The sequence below is a fragment of the Mytilus edulis genome, chromosome 8, assembly GCF_963676685.1.
Source record: "Mytilus edulis chromosome 8, xbMytEdul2.2, whole genome shotgun sequence".
Lineage (NCBI taxonomy): Eukaryota > Metazoa > Mollusca > Bivalvia > Mytilida > Mytilidae > Mytilus > Mytilus edulis.
Genome location: NC_092351.1, coordinates 90,456,977 through 90,476,217, shown reverse-complemented (window position 1 = coordinate 90,476,217; position 19,241 = coordinate 90,456,977). Strand labels below are relative to the sequence as shown.

The 19,241-nt window shown below is 32.8% G+C and overlaps 1 protein-coding gene across 2 annotated transcripts in view; it reads right to left on the bottom strand.

Annotated features, from left to right (window-relative positions):
- LOC139486616 (fatty acid hydroxylase domain-containing protein 2-like) overlaps nt 1–18,903 on the bottom strand; it is a 31,696-nt gene extending 12,793 nt beyond the window's left edge. The window contains exons 1-4 of one of the 2 annotated variants that reach the window (XM_071271542.1): nt 18,817–18,903; nt 16,331–16,479; nt 14,718–14,821; nt 3,865–3,986 (exon numbers count right to left, since the gene is read on the bottom strand). In XM_071271542.1, coding sequence (XP_071127643.1) covers nt 3,865–3,986; nt 14,718–14,821; nt 16,331–16,476 — 372 coding nt within the window. In that variant the 5' untranslated portion in view covers nt 16,477–16,479; nt 18,817–18,903. Of the gene's footprint in view, nt 1–3,864; nt 3,987–14,717; nt 14,822–16,330; nt 16,480–18,692 lie in introns of both variants that reach the window. The other variant, XM_071271543.1, reaches the window with a different exon arrangement.
- Nucleotides 18,904–19,241: the final 338 nt, after the last annotated feature.

The window sequence follows — 19,241 nt, the reverse complement described above, 5'->3', positions numbered from 1 at the left end:
AAAATTAATTTAGGCAATACAGTGATGGAAAGGGATGATCAACAAAAACTACAGGGAGAGTTCTAAGACGTTTATGGGGTGACAGATAAAGAAACAACTAGCATAGTCCAATGATCAGAGGTTGTTATCCAGGGCGAAGTTCTGAGCTATGATTCAGCTTTTAAGGTTACTGGCATTATTGAACCAAGTGAGGAAAGACCTTGTGATGTCTGATAATGCTGTTGAATATAATGACAGTGTCCAAGTACTAAATGTTGGTACTATGGTATGAAATATCAGCGAATCAGAAGTTGTTAGTCAGGTAGACAATGATAAGGATTGTAATCTTAGTAATGAGTTGGAAAAGTAGATAGGTCTAGTGAGAGTCTTGATGACAAGGTCACATAGTTGTTTTAGGAATTTAAGCATCTTTTTGCAGCTTTGGATTCTAATCTTGGACCAAAAAATATTGTAAAGCACTGGATTGACACTGGTGATGCAAGGCCAATGAAGCAGCAACAACTGCGTACCCCAATAGGTCTTAGGAAGAAAGAAAATCAACATATTAACGAGATGTTGGTAAGATAAATAGTTAGGCCTTAGGAAGAACCATGGTCCTCTGGGATATGTTTGCATGGTTAGAAAGAAGTATGGGATCACTAAGTTTTTAGTAGACTATAGACGGTTAAATGCACGTACTATCAAAGATGCATATCCTTCATCACGAATAATTATGTTGATGATTCTTTTGAACAGTTGTCAGGAAACAAGTGGTTTTCTACTTTGGATTTATGTTCTGTATATTGACAGGTTGAGGTAGAGCAATCAGATCGCCCTAAAACAGCCTTTGCCACACGGATGGGTCTCTTTCAGTTTCACTGTATGCCATTTGGTCTGTCAAACGCCATTTTTTTAGCGGCTAATGAAGAATGTTATGGCAGGGTACTTTTGATGAAATGATATATACTTTTCGCAAGATTTTTGTGAAGTTACAAGTCGCAGGGCTTAAACTTAAACCTAAAAAGTGTTATTTGTTGGCTAAGAAGGTAACCTATCTCAGAAGTGTTGTTCCTGAATAGGGTGTTGCCACCGACCCCGATCAAAATTAAGTGTATAAACAAATAGCAAGTCCCCAAGAATGTAACAGAGCACAGATCCTTCTAAGGTTTGTGTAGCTATTATCGCCGGTACAAAATATTATTTCCGATACAGATAAGAGCCTACACCAAATGAATGAAAAGGGTCGAGACACGACAATGAACAAATGTAAGTCAGGCAGCTTTTGAAAAGCTGAAAGTCAAGTTAGTCAGTACCACAGTCCTCAATCATCCTGACTTCTCCAAAACATTAATTCTTGATACAGATGCAAGTACCAAATCAATATGTGGTGTTTATCACAGGGCATCTGTCGATGGTGAGGAGCAGCATTAAAAGAGACAACGTAATCCTGTCCCTTTGGACTCTTGGCCCTGAACAAGGGCTAGGGCCACACTGGAAATCATATTTTCATATATTAGTAATTACTATTGAATCATGGAACTTAAGTACTAAAAGGCAAATAAGTGAACAGTCATATATCTAATTTTGAAGTAAGGTTAAGTCACAGTTCCAGGGGTTAAGAAATCCACTAGCCCGACACCCGGGACTACAACATTTTGACCTCGGGCAACCAAAACTTGTAACCCAAAATGCCCGACGGACTAGTAACAAAACAGTCTTGGCGTTTCTAAAATTGAAAGGGGGAAATCCCCTCAACACTTTTCTATCTTATCCAATCAGACGTCATCCGGGATTCCCAGAGTTTGAACTGATTTTGTACAAGTTTTAAAATAGAACCAATCGTGTACTTTCAATATCGATGTGTCAATACAGGGGCGGTATTGTACATTGCTTATGCAACCTGATTTTACCTCCTTCTGATTAATTTATTGCAATATAAATGTGAATCCCTTTTGACAGCAGAAACCTGACTTTTGTCAGATATAAATTTGAAACATGTGCTGATAATTCTTTTACACAACTGTGATGATGCTATTGTATCTGATAAAACCCCCTCCAATCCTTTTACATACCTACGTATAGCAGGGGTCAAGACTTGTATCATCCTCCGATTTGGTCAACTCATTATATCAGAATTTTCAGTGAATATTCAATTATCGATTTATTGAATATATATGCTAATGGAATATTTTTTGCTGATATAAGTTTTGAATATCCAATTTGCAAAGATCTACTTTACAATGCCGTCAATAGATAAAAAATGTTAAGTTTATAGAATTCATTGTTATTGCAGCAAACTATGAAATTGTAAGGCATACTAAGGCTAGCAGGTCAGTTTTGTTGGGCAAGTAGTTCTTCCAACAGGGCTAGTAAAATCTTGCAACCAATTAGCCCTGGGCTAGTGAGCTATAACAAAATTTCTTAACCCCTGAGTTCCAATAAAACGTCCCTTGTGTTGTACTCTATTGTTAGGTTAAGGGTTCCATTCAGTATACTTACCGGAATTAATCTATTGTTTATTTTCATTAGGCTATATTTATAAAAGTTCAGGATATACGTTACTATTTGTAAGGGTTCGCTAACAATTCACAACAAATCCAGGGAAGTAACCCTGGTAAGGATTCAACGGTACATAAAGTACCATCTGACATGTAGGACTCCCTGCATGTTACAATATTGGCAAAATTTGACTTTTTAATAGTTTGCTTTGCTGAACATTTTTTGTGATTTATGTGTTATATTTATCTATTACAATTTAAATCATATAGAGCATAACCCCATAACTCGGAAATGTAAAATCTAAAATTTCTAAAATTTGAAAGGGAGCTCATGTCATGCATGTCAATAGATATAAATTCTTCACCAAAATTCATGCAAATTGGATAAAGCATTTTTGAGTTATTTTCTGACATGTTGATGACAGATGGACAGATGGATGGAAGGGGGGACTAGGGTACACCATAACATGTCCTATAAAGGAGCGTATAAATAGGAAACATGTAGTTTGACTATTAAAGTTAACAGCATAAACATCAATAAAATGTCAATTAAAAATATCTAGATTTGAGGCTAAAATTCCAGCTGATTTTTTTCAGATCTGAATAACATGGTGATTACTTGGGTTATTCATTGCTGGGTTTATATGTTCTTGTAATCTCTATAAAGAGGAAATAAAGATGAATTAATGAATTAAAAAGTGTTACCCAATCAAAAATTGATTAATTATATAAGGTTAAATAAGTGTTACCCAATAAAATGTTTATCATATAAGGTTTAATAAGTGAAACCCAATACAATGTTTATCATATATAAGTTTTCATAAGTGTTACCCAATAAATTGATTATCATTTGTAACGTTTTTAAAATAACAATAACAAATTGCTGTCATCAAGAAAACCATGGGTATAGGCTCAAATACACAGTTATCATCCTTTGATTTTCATTGTCCAGGAATATAGTCCCTAGAATGGACAGTGTGTTACTTGCCAATTTTGATTATACCATTTTCAAATCTTTTTTTCCATGTTTTATGCCTCAAAAAGCAAGTAGGGGGTGAAATTACACTGTATACAATTTTGGGTCATGAATTTTAAAGTAAAGTAGTGATTATGTCTAGCTGAAAAAGGTTAAAAATAAGCACTTCAGAAGCTGACAAAAGATTTCAGAATATGTCAATATTTTGAGTAAGGGCTAAAGATGTTTTCTATAATTTTGATATAGTTTGTCCCAAAATTAGTACAACACACTGTGAAAATATTATTGGGAAAGCACAAGTGGGATTTTTTTAATTTTCATTTATTGTCTAAAACAAATGCCCAACAAAATAACTGTGTACTCGGACCATAGGGTTAGGGTTAGGTTATGAGTATGAGTATTTACACTTACTGGTACATTTTTGTCTTCCTGAACTTTATACTTTAACAGAAAACCAGGTTTTCCTGTGGCGTCTAGGATCAGTAGAAAAGCATTGGCACCCCATATTACTGCATTAGTGAATAGAATTGTTCCTGAAATAATTGAAATAATAAACAGTAAAAAATCATTGGCACCCCATGGAATAGCATTGTTCCTGAAATAATAACAGAAATAAAGCATTGGTGCCCCATATATCAGCATCAGTAAATAGAATTGTTCCTGAAATAATAAACAGTAATAAAGCATTGGTGCCCCAAATAACGGTATTAGTGAATAGAATTGTTAATGAAATAATAACAGTAATATAGCATTGGCACCCAGTGAATAGAATTGTTCCTGAAATAATAACAGTAATATAGCATTGGCACCCAGTGAATAGAATTGTTCCTGAAATAATAACAGTAAAGTAAAGTGCTTGTAAGCACTGAATGGTAAAGATTGCTTCAAATTATCAGTGGGAAGTAAAATTAAATATTGCATTGGTTGTAGTTGATTTAACAGTAATTCTAGACAAAGGAAGATAACTCCAATCTTTAAATTGAGATGACTTTAACAATGACATAATTTACAATTTTTAGAGCAAATGTTAGATTCCTGCACCTTGCAACAGTTATGAAATGTTCTAGACAAGTGTTACATCAATTTGTTCCTTGAAATTCTGAGCATATATTACATTGATAAATTACTGGAAATGTTCAAGGATAGGATGTATAGAATGCTATGATCAATATAAAACAATAAATAGTTACTGTAAACCAATTCAATTTCATTGAGCAATTTATTTTCGCAAATTTGACAAGTTTAAGAATATAAATCTTCGCGAATATGTACACCTTGGATCTTTCTTATTTCAGTTGTTAACTACATGTATGCTAAAGGATATTTTTTGTATCATTTATTTTTACTCACCAATTTTTTTAGGGTGCCAGCATAAGTGTAAGAAAATTACTGCAAGGGCATAATTATAATAAATACATGTACATTCAATAAAAAAACAGAGTCAAACAGAAATCCCCAACGTTGCACAAATTTTATGTATAAATGGACAATAACAAAAAATACAAACATTTCAAACAATTCATAAATATATCTTAAAGAAATGAAGGCCTAAAGCAAATGCAATGTAATTTCAGGCCCGTAGCCAGGAATTTCCAAGGGCGGGTTCGTTGGACTCATGAACTCGACTTTAACAGTCACAATTTGAACAAGACGTTGACTTTAACAGTGCTTATTTGATTTCAAGAGGGGGTTCGTCCGACCCCCCCGACCCCCCCCCCTGGCTACGGGTATGAATTTCCTGTATATTTAAAAAAAAAAAAAAAAAAAGATGTGGTATGATTGCCAATGAGACAACTCTCCACAAGATACCAAAATGACACAGAAATTAACAACTATAGGTCACCGTACGGCCTTCAACAATGAGCAAAGCCCATACCGCATAGTCAGCTATAAAAGGCCCAAAAAATGACAATGTAAAACAATTCAAACGAGAAAACTAACGGCCTAATCTATGTATAAATAAACAGCTGCGTCATGAGCGCATGATACGCCCGACGTCTTGAGTGGCAGTTTTATGCAATAATCATATAACAAAAAAGTCTGCAAAGTTGTAAGCAATAATCATAAATTGTTTTTGAGATACAGCGCGACATGTAAAAAAAAAAAACTCCCCCTTTTTTACAAAATACTCAATAACTCAAAAATAAAATTTGGAATCATCAACAAAAAGTATACAGATCTTTAGATTAATATAACAAATGAAGTTCTAAGCAATAGTCATAAACCATTTTTGAGATACAGCGCTACATGTAAAAAAAACCTTCCCCTTTTTATACAAAATACTAAATAACACAAAACAGAAATTTTGAATCATCACCAAAAAGTATACAGATCTTAAGATTAATATGACTAAGAAGTGTGATAAGTTTTAAGCAATAAGCAAGAATCGATTTTGAGATACGGTGCGACATTTAAACTAGAGGCTCTAAAGAGCCTGTGTCGCTCACCTTGGTCTATGTGACTATTAAACAAAGGAAGCAGATGGATTCATGACAAAATTGTATTTCGGTGATGGTGATGTGTTTGTACATCTTACTTTACTGAACATCCTTGCTGCTTACAATTATCTCTATCTATAATGAACTTGGCCCAGTAGTTTCAGTGGAAAATGTTAGTAAAAATTTACAAATTTTAAGAAAATTGTTGAAAATTGACTATAAAGGACAATAACTCCTTAGGGGGTCAATTGACCATTTCGGTCATGTTGACTTATTTGTAAATCTTACTTTGCTGAACATTATTGCTGTTTACAGTTTATCTCTATCTATAATATTATTCAAGACAATAACCAAAAACAGCAAAATTTCCTTAAAATTACCAATTCAGGGGCAGCAACCCAACAACGGGTTGTCCGATTCATCTGAAAATTTCAGGGCAGATAGATCTTAACCTGATAAACAATTTAACCCCCATGTCAGATTTGCTCTAAACGCTTTGGTTTTTGAGTTATATTAAGCCAAAAACTGCATTTTACCCCTATGTTCTATTTTTAGCCATGGCGGCCATCTTGGTTGGATGGCCGGGTCACAGGACACATTTTTTAAACTAGATACCCCAAAGATAATTGTGGCCAAGTTTGGATAAATTTGGCCCAGTAGTTTCAGAGGAGAAGATTTTTGTAAAAGATTACTAAGATTTACGAAAAATGGTTAAAAATTGACTATAAAGGGCAATAACTCCTAAAGGGGTCAACTGACCATTTCGGTCATGTTGACTTATTTGTAAATCTTACTTTGCTGAACATAATGGCTGTTTACAGTTTATCTCTATCTATAATAATATGGGCAGGAATTTGCTAATGCTACTTTAGTGTGACATTGTAAGAAAAAAATAAAAATCATTATAAGCTTCTAAATTTTTTACAAATTATTGCTACAAATGGTGTCCTTCTATTTGTAACCAAAAAAATCTTTTTTAAACTTGCGTCAGTTTGGAACCAAAGCAAATAACGAATTGGAGCATGTAACATGGACACTTTTTCCAAATTGAGATTAATGATTCCTTAACTTATTCAACATTCAATATCATATATATTGATCACAAAACATTGTCTATCATCAAAACTCTAAAATGTATATTTTCATTTCTTTCAGAAATTTTGTGAAAACAAGTTTCCTCTACTTTTCTGTCAATGTTACATGCAATGTTTAAGAGATAAATACAGTAAGAATCATTTTCTTTCTGAACATGTAAAGGCTCTTTTTCATTGTGTTACCCTCACATTAAAAAATTGTATTAATATTTTTGCAATTATCTCATTTCTGTCATAAAATAGTGACTTAAATGTTGCATGTAGCGTGGACACAAAAAAAATGAATAATGAACCATGCCAGAATTGACCTTAAAAGATATAAAAAGCCTCCAAACAACCATCTGAATGTAAATTATACAACTATACTGCCACATTTCTCATATATGATATTATTTAAATAGTGGTTAATACCAAAACCATTCACCTAAATTTCAGACAGCAGACATATTTTTTAAAAATACCAGTAGTTATGCTTGTTCATGGTGGTACACTATGGAAGGCTAAATTAAAAGATATTCAAATGTCAAAATAACCAGAAAAATAAAATTAAGACCAAAGATAGATCAATTGATGAAGGAGTCATCCAAAATTTCCACAACATGAAACATTTTTATATCAGTAAGTAAGCAACCCGTTTTTTTATGCACAGGGATGAGATTGATAAGAATACAACCACACAACCATCAGCATCCACGAAGTTTCTCACTCAATAACTAATACTGACAAAGTAAGGGTACAAAATCATTACATGTATCCCTCATTCATGTGACACAGTTACACTTAAAACTAATAGTATGAAAAACCAAGATAAAATATGGACAAATCTACGAGAGGTTGATACAGCTGCATTTATTGAGAATCTTATTTTCAGTCGTTTACATAACTTCTATAAAGAACAATTTGGGTTTCATCTTTGAGGTTGTTTTCTGATAGACATATTACCCTATATCTCGTTTTATTTCTGCTGGTTAATCTTACATTTATGATAACTTTTTAAGGTTTAAACAATAAATTTTATTTCAAACATTCAAAACAAGTTTCTTGTTTCTTGTTTTCTGTCTCCAACATCTTCAACTATCTATCTGACAAAAGAAAAAAAGAAAACAACAATTAATCTACCCTCAATCAGAACCAAAATCCATGCAAAGATTATAAAATTTACAATAATATAGAAACTCTCAAATATCTTGTTTCGATTTTTCAATGCCATTTCATCTTGAAAACTTGTTACCTAAACTACAGGAAGCCACGATTTAAAGGGCCCCCATAATGACCAGTGTAAAACAATTCAGAATAGAAAACCAACACCCATTAGACCATAGTCCTGTTTTCAACTTTATTTGGTCTTCTTTTAATTTTTTGTTTCATTAGCGTCACTGAATAGTCTTTTGTAAACGAAAAGCGTTTCTGGCCTACAAAATTTCAATTCTGGTATCCATGATGAGTTTATTATTATTATTTTGAAATCAGAAGGAGCCTGAACCTCTTATAATGCAAAAGATATTCTGGAATGTCAATTATTGGCATAACAATTAAAAACAAAATGTTACAAATTGAATTCCTCATGATTTCTATAATGAGCATTAGCATGATTAGTAAATACACATGATACATGTGTTGACTGGTGAATGAAAAGGGATAAATAAACAGGATTTTGAAATAACTATCTTCTACACTGCTGTAGAATGGTCAAATTGGAGATCACTAGTATGTCTGCATACACAGTCACCATCATCTGGTTTTCTGACACAGAACTACTATCTGACTGGCTGAAAGGACCGTCACCACCTGACTCACTAATAGGGACCTTTTCAGACTGGCTAACACAGACATCATAATCTGCCAGGCTGATAGGGTTATCACCATCTGACAGGCTGAAAGGGATATCACCATCTGACTGGCTGACAGGGACATCACCATCTGACTGGCTGACAGGGACATCACCATCTGACTGGCTGACAGGAACATCACCATATGACTGACTGACAGGAACATCACCAACTGACAGACTAATATGAACATCACCATCTACCAGGCTGACTAGGACATTACCATCTGTTGGCTGACAGGGACATTACCCTCTGACTGGCTTACAAGAACATCACAGACTGACTGACTGACAGGAACATCACCAACTAACTGATTGACTGATATGTACATCACAATCTTCCAGGCTGACAGGGACATCACCATCTGTCTGGCTGCCAGGGACATCACCATCTGACTGGTTGACAGGGACAGTATCTTTTTGCAGCATCTTCCTGAGAGTTTTCTTCATCACATTTATTGCTGATCATCTTTTTCTTTCTTAGGTTTATATTGCCTGTAGATTTTTTTTATTAAAAATTTTTCAAGACCGACACCAATTTTGTTGTCAATGAAGAAAATACACTTCTAAAAGAATATCTATATTTAGAAATAAAGATGAAGTTTGATGGTGGTAAAACAAGTTAAATTATCAATAATCTCTTTATAGAGCAAAGGAGTAAGTAAATGTTATCAGTTCTGTTCATGCGTGTAACATTGACAGAAAAGTAAAAGGTTGTATGTCAATGTTACATACATGAAGACCAGTTGATGAAAGTGGTGTGCTTAATAGTCAACTTTGGAGAAATAATATAATTGCTGCCCAGTAATATCTAATTAATCATTTAGGTTATAAAATGTTATATAAATGTCTGACTTTAAGGAAGTAGTACCTTTGCATGTAACATAAAAAAATCTTGACACAAAATATTGTTGTCAATGTTACTAACTAGTGTTAAAAGACAAATTAAACAGGAAAACATGAAAACGCTTTAATTTTGTAAAATAAAAATAAGATAATAGCTCCATATGGCAGTAAGTTTTGTTTACGCATGTAACACTGGCCTGAACATGTAAAAGTCTAAATAATAGACTGTCAATGTTACATACACAATTTCTTAATGAAAAAAAAATTTAATTTGGGTTTACTTTATACATTATTTTTTAAAATAGGAATCATAATAATAACTTTGAATATTAAAAATTAGATTAACTGTTGATTTCAACACAGTAAAATCTTCTCATGTAACACAAAAAAGACCCGATACAAAAATCCTAGTCCATGTTACTCATAAAGTTATCATAGGAGCATCAAAGAAATTGTGTGATGACAATATTTCAGATGTTAGTCATTTATAAACTCAGATAAACTCATTTTAAAGCTCATAACAGAGGTTTGGAAATCAATGCTTTCAAGGATTTGTATAGTATACAAATCCTTGATGCTTTTAAAACATTATTATTCTGGGTTATGTATGTTACATTGACAGGAACACCAACAAATGATGAGGAAAAATTGCTAGTCAATCAGGAAAAAAATAAACACAAATAATTAAAACTCATTTATTTCTTTAATATCATTTTAATGAAGCAAATTTAAATTTCAACAAGATTTTATTGATTGAATAATTGTATGCACATTTATTAGGTTGTAGCATGTAACCTGGACGCAGAAGATGTGTCAATGTTACAAGCCTTTAAACGATAAGAATTACAAGTAATTATTGTAAAGTCTAGAAATCAAGAAAGATCAACAACTTCTCTGTTAAGAATTCAGCATAAATTTACATTTGATTTAATATTATGCACTGGCCAATTATGCTTTAAGTGTAATAAAGTAATATTGTTTTTCTGGTGTCAATGTTACATTTTATGTTTTCAAATTAAGTGGCCAGTTATCTTTATAATGCTGAGAATGAATACAAGTACTAGTTAATCAAATTGGCAATTAATCTGTGGTATTTCATGTAAAAAATTAGATTGATAAGGCAAACCGTACAAAAAAAAGCTTTTGCATGTATCATAGACACCTTTCCTTGGTAAATATTTTCGTGTCAATGTTATGTACAGAAATCTCTCCAGCAATAAAATGAATATCGTAAGGGTCAAACCTGTTTAAATACAAGATAAGCTTATATTTTTTGACAAAATTGCAAAGCAAGTCACACATCATTATCAAAGAACCTAATTTACACAGAAAGTGCATGTAACACTTCATTGTGAGGTCAAATTAACCTGGTCCCACTCTCTTATCATCTGCTTGATCACTGGTAGATGCCTAGTGTGTGAAAGATGACAAAGCCACATTTTAATGTAATTGTCAGTGGGTTGAAATGTGAAAAAAATAATTATGGAAATTCTTACTATAAAAAGTATACAACTGTTATAAAAAGATGAGTATTATTTGGCAGTATTGACACGAAAATGAAATAAATTTTCTTACCTTCTATATTTTTCAAACTTCAGTTGATTGATAAAAATCATGAAATCCAAATTGTACCCATTGTTGACACCTTTCAAAATTTGCCATGCTGGACCAATAACTTGTTTCCAAAGCTAATCAGCTAATGAAAAGGTGCATGTAACATTTGTTGACGGGAAAAGTTGCATGCACTTGTCCATTTTCAAACGTATTTTATTTGCAGCAATAATCGGATTCTGTACAAAATGGGGTTTCTAAATGATAGACGGATCATTTTGCAGTTGATTTTCAACTATTATAGTAGAACAATTCTTCAGGCATATTCTAAATATGACTAGGGGTTTTGCCACTGCAGAAATGTCACACTTTTTGTCTACAGTTTTCAACTACCAGCACATAACAAGTGCTGATTTTTTGTTGATTTTTTTAATTGGATCCATTTTTTTTTGCATTTGGCAATAAAGACTAACCCACTTTGATATTTAAACAATGTTTATTCTCCATATTTGCATGATTTCTTTATTTTTTAATTGGATAAACACTATTGACCCTAAAATTTCACTAGCGAATTCCTGCCCATATACAAGATAATAACCAAAAACAGCAAAATTTCCTTAAAATTACCAATTCAGGGGCAGCAACCCAACAACAGATTGTCAGATTCATCTGAAAATTTCAGGGTAGATAGATCTTGACCTAATAAACAATTTTACCAATGTCAGATTTGCTCTAAATGCTTTGGTTTTTAAGTTATAAGCCAAAAACTGCATTTTACCCCTATGTTCTATTTTTAGCCGTGGCAGCCATCTTAGTTGGTTGGCCGGGTCACAGGACACATTTTTTAAACTAGATACCCCAAAGATAATTGTGGCCAAGTTTGGATAAATTTGGCCCAGTAGTTTCAGAGGAGAAGATTTTTGTAAAAGATTACTAAGATTTACGAAAAATGGTTAAAAATTGACTATAAAGGGCAATAACTCCTAAAGGGTTCAACTTGTGGTCATGTTGACTTATTTGTAAATCTTACTTTGCTGAACATGTTGCTGTTTACTGTTTATTTCTATCTATAATAATATTCAAGATAATAACCAAAAACAGCAAAATTTCCTTAAAATTACTAATTCAGGGGCAGCAACCCAGCAACGGGTTATCTGATTCATCTGAAAATTTCAGGGCAGATAGATCTTCACCTGTTTAACAATTCTTCCCCTGTCAGATTTGCTCTAAATGCTTTGGTTTTTGAGTTATAAGCCAAAAACTGCATTTTACCCCTATGTTCTATTTTTAGCCATGGTGGCCATCTTGGATGGTTGGCCAGGTCACCGGACACATTTTTTAAACTAGATACCCCAATAATGATTGTGGCTAAGTTTGGTTTAATTTGGCCCATTAGTTTCAGAGGAGAAGATTTTTGTAAAAGTTAACGACGACGACGACAGACGACGACAGACGCCAAGTGATGAGAAAAGCTCACTTGGCCTTTTAGGCCAGGTGAGCTAAAAAATACACCCCTGTTTTAGTTACAAAGTGCCGTAACTCAAAAAGTTTTAATCCTATTTTCCCCAAAAACTATACAGATCATTTGACCATCATAGGAAACAACTATATCAAGTTTCATGAAATTTGGATAAGTCTTCTCAAGTTACGGTGCGACATGTTTACAGACAGAATGTCACGGACAGACGGACAGATGGACAGAGGGACAGACGGACAGACAGACAGATGGACGGACACTGGACATTTGAATACCATAATAATTTTGACAGGTGTATAAAAATGAACGAAAAACAGATATGTAACACATTAAGGCCAATTAAAATTAATTGATAGATTTTCATCCCCGCCCGCCCCTCTGAAATCGCCCCGCCCCGAATTTTTTTATTTTATAAAATTTACGATTTCCAGATTATGTTCATTCCCGTTACCGGTAACCGTTAAAATCTCGTTTCATTCAATGCTTCGGTTTTGTACCTCGAGTAAATCTAACCAAAATGATTAAGTCGACCTTTCCGCTGCTCTATGATGACAACATCATCTTCCGAGAGTAAAGATTGATAACGAGAATGACATGAAATATTGGTGTTACGAGAAAAACGCTGTTTCCAAGACTGCAAATCGCGGTATGTCACAAATTTCTGTGATTAGAAAACTGCGGACTTTTTTTATTTATGCAATGACGTTGTCTCAGGAAATTTAAATGGTAAATGGTACCCAAAGCACAAGATTCGTGGAAACAATTGATACAGAAAACATGACTGGATTAGAGATATTGAAACACAAGCACGAACTTGTTAGATTTATGACCGTTTATTGAATTTAAAAAGTCGACTAACATATGCGCATTTTATTTATGCAAGCTCTTTGATTTTACCCATGGCTGTCTTTTTATGTTGACAAACAGCAAATGTCCAAATACACCCAAATTTAAAAAGACTCATTAAACAACAACTTTTTTTATTATTATTAAGTTCATGTTTTACATGATAATTATATTTCCATCTGGCATATAGAGTACCAACCCTATTATTTTCAACACTCTCTGAGTTTTCATTTTATTCTGTACTCATAATAATTGTGTTGCATACCAATGCATTTGCTTCATTTAATGGTAATACAACCATTGTTTAGAAACCCAAATAGGTGTAGGTAGTCTAACTAAAGAGAGTATTTCTCACACGTTTTTGTTGTTAAATTTGTTGTTAAAAAAAAAGCCGCAATTAGATATATTTATTTAAGGATTTGAAATATTATGTAAGATTCCTCATACTTGTGTATACATGATATAAGCTTATTATTACACTTGCATATATGAAGAACTCGTCACAAAAGGGTTTCATATGAAATAAAATTAAAAAAATAAAATCCTCCCACCCGCCCCATTATTTTCAAAAATTTGGATGAAAATCTACTAATTAATTTTAGTTGGCCTAACAAACAACAACCACTGAATTACAGGATCCTGACTTGGGACAGGCACATACATATAGTAATAGAATGTGGCAGGGTTAAACATGTTAGCGGGATTAGACATTGCGGATTTCAACCTATGATATAAGTTTCATAAAATTCTGACAATGAGGGCTCTTATAATCGATGCAATATTCCATATAAACAATATCTTCAGGGACATAATTCTTTGACAAATAATTGATCCGCTCTGGCAAGAATTGTACATGTGAAATCACTGACAAGACTGGACAGACAGATGCACAAATTAACAAATGAACAAACGCAAGTCTTTTCTATGTCCCTAACAATGTGTTCCCATGACAAAAAACATATCAATTGAAAACTTAATTATGAGGGACTTATCTTAACCATTATTTAGGTGGGATTATAGAGAGTCCCTTTGATTGAATCCCAAATGTGTCCAATTGTGTTTGTTTCTTATATGCCTAGCAAACATTTTTTTAACATATATGATTGGTCTTAGTGCGAGAACAGTAAGATCTTACCTATAACGCCTACTGCCAGATCATTCCTTCCAAAACAGTAAGATCTTACCTATAACGCCTACTGCCAGATCATTCCTTCCAAACAAGTCATATACACTGTCCCATAGATTCTGCCAGAAATTCCCTGATGCTCCCCAGAATTGTTGAGTATGCCTAAATATGGTAATATACTGACAGTTAATCAGCAGAGACTTAACAATATTTATACTAGTTCTCCACCAGTAACACTTTATAAATTTATCATATAAAAGAAAAAGAATCAGTTTGAATCTCCATGTTGTGATGTCTATTGCCTTGTAATGGTTATACAGTAACATTATAACATTCTATTCCATACTGAATCTCCAGGTTGTGATGTCTATTGCCTTGTAATGGTTATACAGTAACATTATAACATTCTATTCCATGTAAACTCTACTAAATATGTTAGATGTGATCTGTGTTATAAATGTTCAAAGAAATCTCAGTTTAAAATGTTCAATATAATCTCCTTCGAAAATGTTCAATATGATAAAGTCTTGGAGATCTCATGTCATCAACCTCATAAAATATATAAATTTGAGGCTCTTAATGAGAAAATGTACATAAAAATATTTTTATTCCAATTTTTCTTTTCATAACTGGATCTCTCTATCTGTAATGTTCTACCTATCTGTTTGATATTGTTAATATATAATGTATATATACTAAATCAAAAGATTTGAAGACATGCTTTTGTAACTGTTATAAATGATTCCATGTATAACCCTGGTAATCTGATGAGTTATACTAACATATAAACATGTATCTTCAGGTTATATATCTACTAACTACGGTACATTGTAAGAAGTGTCTAGTTCATTTGAAACTATATAATTCAAATGTCTGTATATGGAAACTGAAATATTACTTTCATTATTGCTTCCTACAGTTTTGTTTGTTTTTTTGGTTGTTATGTTTGTTTTTTGATTGAGAAAAAGGGGGGTGGGGTAGGTTTGTATTATATGCCTTTGATGGCCAATCAAGAAGGTGATTTTGATTTTGAATAATACTCAATACACTTGTCTCATAACAAACAAGGCCTTGTCAGGAGCCTTTGACTTTGTTTATCTTGTAATACTTTTTTTTTAAATTTTAGTTCATTTAAATGTTTCAGAGTTTAGTGTGACGTCCATTTTCACTGAATTAGTGCACCGTTTTGTTTAGGGGCCAGCTGAAGCCTGGATGCAGTATTTACTCAGCTACGACTACTTATTGAATGACTTTTTTTTTATATCACTGCATTGTGTTTGTTGTCCAATTATAGAATTTAAAAGAAGATGTGGTATGATTGTTAATGAGACCAATTCTTCACAGAAGTTCCAATTAATGTAGTGGTTGTACTCACCATACAACAGAATTCCTGAATGCTATAAATATGAAAAGTGGTGATCCTATATAACAAACAAACTCACCATACAACAGAATTTCTAAATGCTATATATAACTTTGAGAAGTGGTGATCCTATAAGAAACATACTCACCATACAACTGAATTTCTGAATGCTATAAATATGAGAAGTGGTGATCCTACATGTATATAACAAACATACTCACCATACAACCATTGACAACTGAATTTCTGAAACCTAATAATATGAGAAGTAGTAACCCTACATTTGTTTTTATAACAAACAAACTCACCATACAACTGAATTCCTGAATGCTATAAATATGAGAAGTGGTGAGCCTATAACAAACAAGGCTTTCTTTACAGAGTCAACAAGCTGAACTCTTCTGTTTTGATCTGTAACCATGGAAACTGGTACTGAAGGTTGTACTTCAGCCATCTTCTGTTAAAATAAATAAATAAACAATCTATCAACTGGTGAGCCTATTCTGTGAATTAACTGTAAATAGTTGTAAAAACATCATCTTTCTAATTGTTCTCATAATACACAGTGAATAAATTAGTGTCAAATTAACTTTAAAGATATAAAGGCGATTTCCTAAAGGTCAAAGACCAAAATCTTGTCTTTTTTCATTTTGTTAATTATCTAAAAAGTGAATATGTGACCTAATCTGTAAATGTTATCATATTAAATATTGATCAGTAAACCAAAAATAAAAAAATATATGAAAAATAACAGCTAAAAGTAAAAATCATAATTTTTCCTTTAATTGCATGTTAAAAGTCTTTAAAACTGTAAACTTCCCATGTAAAAGTCAAAATAAAACATGTAAACCTCCTTTGTAAAAACACATAAAGATTTAAAAAATGTAAATAGTGTATATATAATGTTGTTGTGTTACGATTGTTAATTTATTCTTCATTTATTTTTTTGGTGGTGGAACTGTTCGACATACGAAAGTATGGTTACCCTATAAAGGGTGTAAAGATCCAGAGAAGAAGAAGAAGGTGGGGTTTTTGATTTTGTGATCAGGTGATTACTTATAGTATAACTAATCGCCGTATTTGAATATAAAAAATAAGACAACGCGTGACCGAACGACGCATGGATTAAACGAGTGCGCAGCACGAGTTTAATCCATAGCGGCGTTCGGTCACAAGTTGTCTTATTTTTTATATTCAAATACGGCGATTAGTTATTCTTTTTATTATATTGGCAAATGCCTTTTTTTTATGAAATTAATGTAGAAAATGTAAGGAACTACATCTTTTTCCTACGCATTGACAATTTGTTTTGATCCGACGTTATCGACGTCTTGACAACGCCTATTGTTGTACATTTGTTGTATGACGTCAGAGAGTGAAATAACCATGTTTATTTCAAATGTGAAATTATCGGTTTTTATTTAACTGGGAAATCAATGTAATTCATTGCAACCAATGTAATAATTGGCTGTTTTTATAGTAACAAGGAATTATTTGAATCTGGAATAATTTTGAATTTTGGAAAATTGTATTAGAAATGTATGATGAAAACTAACCCAACTAAATAGGGTAATCCATAAATAATAATGACTGATTGTAGGTTGCTTAATGTCCAGTGGCAAATATGTCATGCATGTTCAGGACGATCCATGAATAATAATGATAATTTTGAAAATTATACTACTATACATACATGTAGTATTGATTTTAAATTTTGAGTCTGGTTGCATTCCGTTATCCTCCATTGTACAGCTAACGTAACGGTACCCAAATTGCACCGAGTACCCAAATTGCACCTATTTAGCAAAACTAGCAGCGAAAATCTTACAAGATTTTCTAGAGACTAAACAATTTGTTTTTTTTATGATTTGATACTAAGCACATCTTTCAACATAGGTAAAACTATTTAGATATCGGTTCAAAACGTTCACAGTATCTATCAACAGATGAAGTATTTACTGAAAAAGCAAAATGTACTGAAACGTCGCCATGCGACGTCATCAAAACGTCATCTTTTTAAAATGAGCAAATACAATATGTTACAAGTATCCATTTAAAAAATAATGAAGAGTAAGCATGGACTAATATCCAATTGTTCAAAATATTTAAAGAAATTAAACAAAAGCTCTGTTATTAGACTTTTGACTATGTGAATTTAAGCATGGAAGCAATTTGGGTACTCCTAATTTCAGAATCATTGATGGTTTGGAGGTCAGTTTAGACCAATTTTTCTATGATTCCATATGGAATAAAAATTAAATTGGTGTACCTTTATAATAAAGAAGGATAGGGCTACAAAATAAACACAGAATGGACATTTTTGTTTTCATCATAAAAAAACGTAGATGAAAAAACTGTCAAAATAGGTGCAATTTGGGTACCGTCACGTTATACATGTAGATGTAGGTCAAAATTAGTTATACAAGCTAAAACGTTATTTAACTAAAGGTTAAACTGACGATGTTATAAAATGTTAATCAACTGAGGATATTTAAAGGTACTAGTCTACCTGGTTGAGTTAGGGGGTTATCCCTTGGCTGAGCAGGATAGAACGCCACCTGACGGCTTTGTGTTGAGGGTTCGAATCCCGCTGGTACCATCGATATTTTTTAACAATAACAATGTATCATGCATATGGGGTCCAAAGTTCACCTTGACAATATTACATACCTGCGTGTTCAAATCTTGTGACAGTTAATACCATCTAATCAAATTTATGTGAGAAGTAATATTAATTAGTAAGCAACTATTCTTTTTATCAACAATTATACATCGTGTCGTTTATCCTACTTACGTGAAGACACTCGTGGTTACAAAAAGTTGTTTATTTACAAACGGAAACTGGTTTTTGACATGCGCACTAATTTACAAAACAAACAAGAGGCTCATAGTTTACCAAACTAAACAATACACAAGTTTGAGCTTTCTGAAAAGCTGAAGACTGCTTCGCTCGGGTCCTACTAAAATGCGCCCGGGAGTTCCCGGATAAAGAAACAGCGCCCGGGGAAGAAAAAATAGCGCCCGGAGAAAAGAAAAGGCGCCAGGGGATCATTTATAGATAATTTATTGGCATGAGACAACTTTGTTTCGTTGAAATAAGTTATGCATATTGACTTTTTTCTTTAATGTTAGACAACTAATTTGCAAATTTAGATATTATAAATTTGTATTAAAGCACAAAAACAAGTATGAATGTTTCAATTTTAACAATAAAATGTG